The following is a 6961-nucleotide window of genomic DNA, read 5'->3' as shown; positions in this document are numbered from 1 at the left end:
GAAAATGTGATCCTGAGTGGGGGAGGGTGGGTGGGTGGAGCTCCTTCAGGGCAGAGGGCCGTGCTTCTCGGCTTCTAGAGTCAGTCTGGGACCCAGGCAGCGATGTTTAGTGGAAAAAAACCTCTACAGTTAAGGTCAGACTCTATCAGCCGGGCGGGCCTTATCGCAAGTTACTTAAAACTCTGAGTCTCTTGGTCTAAAAAACGAGAGCTTGGGCAAACCGCTCGTACATCTCTAGAAGGGCGCAGATGCAAAAGCTGGGATGGTTACACACCAGAGACTCCACCTGATCTCACTATTGCGTCAGGGTGAGAGGGAGACGTTCTGCCGCGCAGCAGCTCGGACGCTGGCGGTGAGCTGGGAGGTGCAGCACAGGGAAAAAGCCTACAACTCCCAGGAGGCTGAGGGCGGGCGGGTGAAGAGGCACTGTAGAAACTACACTTCCCAAGAGGCGCAACGTGTTAGGCGCGTGGCAGTGACGTCACGGGGCCCGGCTCAGGGAGCTGATTCGGCCAGAGCTGCCAGCGGGGTGGCTACCGCCGCTGGTTTGTTACAGCTGCTGGAGTGTCCGCGGCCCGGGTTCTCGGGCTCCTCTCCCGGGCCCTCGACCTCCGGCCCCGCGCGGTGAGTCCTTACGCGCGGCCTCGGAGTGGTGAAGCCCGAAGGCTCCAGGGGTAGGGGAGGCGAGAGAGAAGGTTGCTGCCGAGGAGGCGTCCGCGCAGGAGGAGACCTGAGCTGGGTGGCGGGGGGGTGGAGAGAGTGAGTGCATCAGGCGAAGGAGTGCCGAAAGAGGAAAGTGGGCGCAGGAGGCCGGGGGTGGGGCGTCCGGGAGGAGCGCTTCAGCTGGGGGTGGGAGGCGGGGAACGGCTGGACTTCAGGGATAAAGGTTTGGCTGCCTCCGGGGCCGAGTGAATGCGTGGGGATGGGGGTTGGGCCCCGAACCCGGCCAGGCTCCTAGTGCTAGGTCCCAGGCTGCGGGGCAAAGCGGGAGGCCCTGTGGAAGGAGTTTCCTCGCTCCTTGGAAGTGGGGTTGCGCTTTCTTTCCAACCCCACTCTGTTGAGTCCGGGAGTCTGAGCCAGCGAGCACAGCCGTGGTCCTGCAGTTGAGGGTGGCCCGGGTGGCAGAGACCTAGTGTGTGCTGCATGAACTCCCTGCCGGGGTCCCTTGGGAACAGGTTTGCTATGTAAAGGGTCAGCCTTAAGCTGGGGAGGGAATGGGGAGTGCGTGCCGGATGGCTAAGCTGAGGAGTAATCTGGCTTTGGCATGAGTGTCTGACAGACTGGCTGGGCCTGGACGGGAAAGGGGGAAAGAGCTCTAGCAAAAAAGTAGTTAACAGAACGAGTTGCTTCGGGCTCTGATTTGAGGCAGGTTATGAAACCACATCTGGGCCTGGTGCTGGCGGCCACCTGCCAGCTGTGGTGGCAGAAGTTTTCAGTCTGGCTGCTCCAGATCTTTCTGTCTCTGCCAGTTTCGTATTTCTTCACTTATGGGAGAGAGGTCGATTGTGTGCTAATGGAAGTGACATGACATGTACACATAGCCACAGGAAAGTCTCAAAAGTTCTTTCTGGTTCCCAGTCTTTTTGCGGGGGGTGGGGAGGAGGTGGGAGAGGGTCAAGGGGTCTCACGTCTCAAGGACATCTAGTAGCTATAGGAAGACGATTCCCATGGGGTCAGCTAGGTTTTGTGAAATGCTCCGTTGAGCCAGAAAGGGGTGGAGGGTCTTGGAAATCCTGGGATTCAGCCAGAATTTGGCCCTCCTGAACTAAGTGTGAGGGAGTTCTGTCTGTGGCTGTAGGGCTGGCTTATGGGAACAGACGGCAGTTTCTGGTGAAACAACTCTTTTCCCCGCCTTAATAATCTCTCAGAAACTTCAGGTCTCAGTCCCTGCCCCTCACGTGGAGGCTGTTACATAGTAGATGCCCCAGGGGCTGTGTTAGGGTAACTGAAGCCCTAAGGTCTGGGGAAGGTAAACAACTGGTTTTCTAGTTGCTTTGGTTTCTGTTGGGACCAATTATCCATCTTAATGGGCCAGGGGTTTGGCCCAGGAGTATGACCTCCACCAGGATGCACCCTAGGACAGCTCGGGTCTGTTTGTTGGAGAACTGCTGTGGGTTCTATTTCCCCGGGTATCAGAAGAGGAGACTTGCTTCCATTATACTTAAGTAAGGAACTTATCTGAGAGAATTCTGGCTCCTGTGGAGGAGGCTTGGCCGGAGTCCTGGCTGGGTGAGATAGCATCTGAGTCTGGGGGTGAGGTGGTTGCAGCGGGGTGAGGGAGCTGGTCTGGCACTTCCAGACCATCGCTATCTGCTATTCCTTTCTGTACATCTTGAAAAGGTGGAGTTGTTAAGCACAGTAATGACCTTGGGGTCTTTATCAGGCGGGACCCTAAGCTAGGTAGGTAATCCAGCATACTGATGCCTTCTGTATCCACCTTCTGCTGGTCAGTCGGTGGGCCCTAAGAAATCTGGGGACAGCCAAGCTCCCAGGAAAGGGACAGACCATTCTCCCCTGTGGCCACTGTGGCTTGCTGCTACCATTGTTTTCTGGGCACGGAGGGCAGCCCTTTTGGTTCCTTGTGCTGGAGAGCTTTTACCGCTGGAGCTGGGCAAGCAAAGGCTGTTGTTAACTTACACCCACAAACGGGTGGTGGGAAGGGAGGTGAGGTCAGGTGAGGCCAGAAAGGGAGGAGGGAGGAGGGAGGTCACAGGTAGTTTTGTATCCTTGGGAAGGGTAGGCTGATGTGGGTACCACATTCTACTTGTAGGAACTGTAGATATTGGCTGTGTGCTCTGTCCTGTCCTCCTCTGTCTCTGGTGGGGTAAAGGGCTCTGGTCATTTGGCAGCCTAATGGTAGCACCCCAAGAGAGTTAGCCTGAGCAGATGCCAATGGCTAAAACGTCCCATTGGGTTGGTCACTTTGTGTCGAAATATTTGTAGGTCTGAGCAAAGGCTGTCCTGGCCTGACGTTTCTCTTCCCTCTTCTCCCTGCCCTGTCAGCCCTCCGGGGCCTGGGCTTGAGGAAATCTAGGATTGGAAAAATAGGGGTGGAGGGAACAGTAGCCCCCAAATACTTGATGCACTGTTGCCTGTGCCCACAGGCCTTCTCTGCTTTTGTTCTTTTTGGAAGGGGATGTCTTCTGTCAGCTCTCCAGCGAGAGCCTGCAGAGGTTATTCTGAGTGAGCCTTCTGAGAGAGCAAGAGGGCCTCAGGGTACTCTAGGGGTTGAGTTTGGGGAATGGACCTTGATTGCCATAGTCTGGGCTGGACACCTCTTGGTGACTTGTCCTCCCAGGCTCTGTCCGCATGTAGTCCCAGTGGATGATGTGTAGGACAGCCTGGTCATAATCCCAGCCCAGCAACAGGAAACGAGTAGCGTTACATTCATGTGGACTTTCTCCAGCCTCTGGGCTTGAGAATCAAAACCGTGGACAGTGGTGTGGCGTTCTCAGGGGAGGAAAGCCTGCCTCTGTGGGGCTCAGGGTGTGAGGGGGCTGGGAAAGTGGTGTGACCTGTGTCTCCTGTGGTGCTGGTTTGCAGAGCTGCAGTTGAGAGGGGTGGCAGGATGAATGTGGGCACGGCACACAGTGAGGTGAACCCCAACACTCGGGTGATGAACAGCCGCGGCATCTGGCTCTCGTACGTGCTGGCCATCGGACTCCTGCATGTCGTGCTGCTGAGCATCCCCTTTGTGAGCGTCCCTGTCGTCTGGACCCTCACCAACCTTATCCACAACCTGGTGAGAGCCTGCTTCTGCCTGCCTCCCATCGTATGGGCTGTTCTGGGCCAGAGCTGAGAGATAGGGGGAGCTTGACAGGGGACAGGCTGCAGGTCCTGACAACATCTGTCACCAGAGCCCAGGCCCAGCTCTTATCTCTGCCTTGCTCCCCCTTGTGGGCTGTGGCATACCTACAAGAATCCAATCTGCACATTGCTTGTGCCTCCGGGATGGGCCCGCTGGTGCATTTGGGGGACAGCCAACCGAGAGCTAAGACCTTGTTGAGGTTGCCCCCAGGTCCCAGGAATCTAGTGCAGAAATGTTTCTTTCCCAAGTTAGGATCTCAAAGCATGTTCCGTTGACCCTCTGTTCCCTAAAACCTGCTTCCTTGTATCCCACTTTTGAGCAGGCAGGGATCTAGTCCTTCTTCCTTGGCTTGCGCATTTCAGCTGGCACATAGGGACCCCAGTTGGGCTGGAGGGCAGCCGGGTATGCCCGTTCTGTAGCTCATTCCTCCCCTTATGCAGTCCCCATGTTCACCCTGTGGGCTTCTGGGTGCTCTGGCATCTATGAGCTGCCTGCCTGAGCCACTGAAGCAGAGGAGGGTGGCCGTCCCCCTGGAGCTGCTTCTGTGTGGGACAGGTAGGGAGCCAGGCTGGGAGCCGACTTGCCTTCTGTGTTTTTTTTTTTTTTAAGATTTATTTTTATTTATTATGTATACAGTGTTCTGTCTACATATACACCTGCAGGCCAGAAGAGGGCGCCAGATTTCATTACGGATGGTAGTGAGCCACCATGTGGTTGCTGGGAATTGAACTCAGGACCTCTGGAAGAACAGGCAGTGCTCTTAACCGCTGAGCCATCTCTCCAGCCCCGCCTTCTGTGTTTTCTGATGAAGGTCTCTCCTTTCAGGGCATGTACATCTTCCTGCACACGGTCAAAGGGACACCCTTCGAGACTCCAGACCAGGGCAAAGCAAGGTTGCTGACCCACTGGGAGCAGATGGACTATGGAGTCCAGTTCACGGCCTCTCGGAAGTTCTTGACCATCACACCTATTGTGCTGTGAGTGCTTCGGCTGAGGGAGAGACCAGCGGCCGTGGTAAAGCCGTGGCTCAGCTGGGCCTAAACTTTGCCCAGCACTGGTCCTTGGTGTGGGGGTGAGCAAGGGAAGGGAGTGATGTACCCTCGGGTCTCACACTGGGCCTTGAGCCTCCCTGGCCCTGACTTTCCTCGACTCTGTGTGCATGAGACAGGCTCACAGGCCTGGGGGAAGCTGGGGGTAGGTCAGGAGTGCTTTGTTGGCTGGTGAGACTTGTCCCTTATTTTCATATCCCCCGCCCCCCCAGGTACTTCCTCACCAGCTTCTACACCAAGTATGACCAAGTCCATTTCATACTCAACACTGTGTCCTTGATGAGTGTGCTCATCCCCAAGCTGCCTCAGCTCCATGGAGTCCGGATTTTTGGAATCAATAAGTACTGAGGTTGTAGCCCCTTCCCCAGCCAGGTTGGCAGGGGAAGGGTAGAAGGCCTTTGCTGTGATGCTGAAGACGGGAGTCTCTGGACACCGCCAGAGACGGGGGTGTGCCCTGGGCCTGGCTTCCCCCTCGCTTCCCCAGTAGCCGACTTGGAGTAGCTTGTAGTGGGGTTAGGGTGGGGCCCTTGGGCTCTAACCCATTCTGAAGTTTTTGATCTTTTCCTTTTGCCTTTTGAATAGAGATGCCGTGGGGGTGGTCATGAAAGGGGCTGGGCTTTCCGGCTGACTGTGGACCTGAGACGTTGGGCCAGGAAGCTAGGAAAAAGCCCTGTTGGCTTGTTGACCCTCAGGCAGCCATAGCACTTTAGCCCCTGAGAAGGGGGCAGAGGGACGGTACAGCTTCTGCATTGTTTCCCCCAGTCTTTCAGTATGTGGGGGGACTCACTTTTGTAGGTATTGGAAACACGTGAGCTGCCCTGCCTCCGTCCTCTAGGTAGAGCAGTCAGGTTTTGGTGACTTCCTTGCTACCCATCCTGGGTGAGCTGTGGGCGAGGGGGAAGATTAGGAGAGGACGATGGGTTGGGGACACCTGGTGTAGAGGTGGGGGCCAGGATGCTGCAGCCCTGGTCCTGGGGAGAGGGGAGCTCTGAGCAGGGGTAGGGTGGGGTCTTAGAATGGTCAAGATAGCAGCAGCCGATACGGATCAGTGTAAAAAAGAGGATCTGGGGAGGAGAAGCCAGACCCAGCCTCCTTTGGGATGTGGGCTGCAGGGAGAGCTGGTGTGGGGGGTTAATTTACCCACAGAATGACGGTGACGGGCAAGGGAGACCTCTGTGGACTTGAAGCTCCTGGCTTGGTATGAGGGGTGCACAGGCTGGACGAGGCCTGTGAGTCCTCAGCAGCACAGGCCCGGTTCGACACCTCCCTCACAGAGTGTGAGGAGGCTTCCACGGGGCGGCTTCCTGGGCCCTTGAACTTGTGTTCTCATGTAGACTGCCGGGGCAGGGCCTCTTGTGTGGCACACGTGTGAGGCCAGGAGGCCACCTCCACGTGAGGTCAGTGGGCTCCACAGTGCTCTAGGATCCCTGCCCAAACAGGGCACTGGTAGGGACAGCTGCAGGCACTGTCCCCTCAGCCCGAAGAGAGGTGGTCACAGAGCCTGAGACTAAGCTGGAGAGGGACTGTCTTCACCCTCACTGGTTCGGCTGGGCATGTTCCTTTGGAAAGGTGTGGTGTCTAAGCCCTCTTCCAGGGGCTGGAGGAAGTCACTCACTTGTGTTCTTCTCCTGACCCTCATTCCCATCCCCGTGTATCATAGGGAACTTTCACCTTCTTTCTAAGCAAAGTGTGAATAGGATTTTTACGCCCTTTGTACAGTATTCTGAAAAATGAAATAAAGTGCAACATGTTCTGTTAACCACGTGTCTGGACTCCGCTTCCTGGTTGGCCCTGGGTGCGGGGGGTGGCCATGTGGGCAGCAGCTCCTGCCTAGGCAGTGGTGGGGATTCTGGGGTGGCCCAGGAGAGAAAGCCAAAGTGGGTGTGAGGGAGCTGGTGAAGGCCCTGGTAAGTCAGAGCAGAATCCCACTGTCTGTGCCTTGCCCTGCTGTTCCTCTGATTGGAATCGAGCCTCTAACTTCCCAGGCCTAGCTGGAGGAATTGGGGCTTGGTGGCCAGGAAGGTCAGTCCAGACATGGCTTACAAATGGAGTGGGGGAGGGGTTACTACTGGTACTCTGGCATTGTCTGCCTGTCCTCACTTCT

General features: G+C 56.4%; 1 protein-coding gene across 2 annotated transcripts; it reads left to right on the top strand.

The window, feature by feature from the left end:
- Window positions 1-373: 373 nt before the first annotated feature.
- Window positions 374-6616, top strand: Ormdl3 (ORMDL sphingolipid biosynthesis regulator 3). 2 transcript variants are annotated; one of them, XM_059271701.1, is made up of 4 exons: window positions 374-624; window positions 3544-3742; window positions 4634-4785; window positions 5070-6616. In XM_059271701.1, the coding sequence occupies exons 2-4, from the start codon at window positions 3569-3571 to the stop codon at window positions 5203-5205; spliced, it is 462 nt and encodes a 153-aa protein (XP_059127684.1). In that variant the 5' UTR covers window positions 374-624; window positions 3544-3568; the 3' UTR covers window positions 5206-6616. The 2 variants fall into 2 exon arrangements, with proteins under 2 accessions (XP_059127684.1, XP_059127685.1); XM_059271702.1 differs by lacking the exon at window positions 374-624 and adding an exon at window positions 1629-2165.
- The last annotated feature ends 345 nt before the right edge of the window (window positions 6617-6961 follow it).

Source organism: Peromyscus eremicus, chromosome 8a (genome assembly GCF_949786415.1).
Source record: "Peromyscus eremicus chromosome 8a, PerEre_H2_v1, whole genome shotgun sequence".
NCBI classification, from domain to species: domain Eukaryota; kingdom Metazoa; phylum Chordata; class Mammalia; order Rodentia; family Cricetidae; genus Peromyscus; species Peromyscus eremicus.
This window is presented reverse-complemented; position numbering and strand designations above follow the sequence as displayed.

What these genes read in the sequence shown, in the direction of transcription:
- Ormdl3 (XM_059271702.1), top strand. Translation starts at nt 2,053, where the DNA reads ATGACCTCCACCAGGATGCACCCTAGGACAGCTCGGGTCTGTTTGTTG. An exon ending in CCAACCTTATCCACAACCTG is followed by an intron (nt 3,743 to 4,633) that starts GTGAGAGCCTGC and finishes CTCTCCTTTCAG; the next exon opens with GGCATGTACATCTTCCTGCA. An exon ending in ACCATCACACCTATTGTGCT is followed by an intron (nt 4,786 to 5,069) that starts GTGAGTGCTTCG and finishes CCGCCCCCCCAG; the next exon opens with GTACTTCCTCACCAGCTTCT.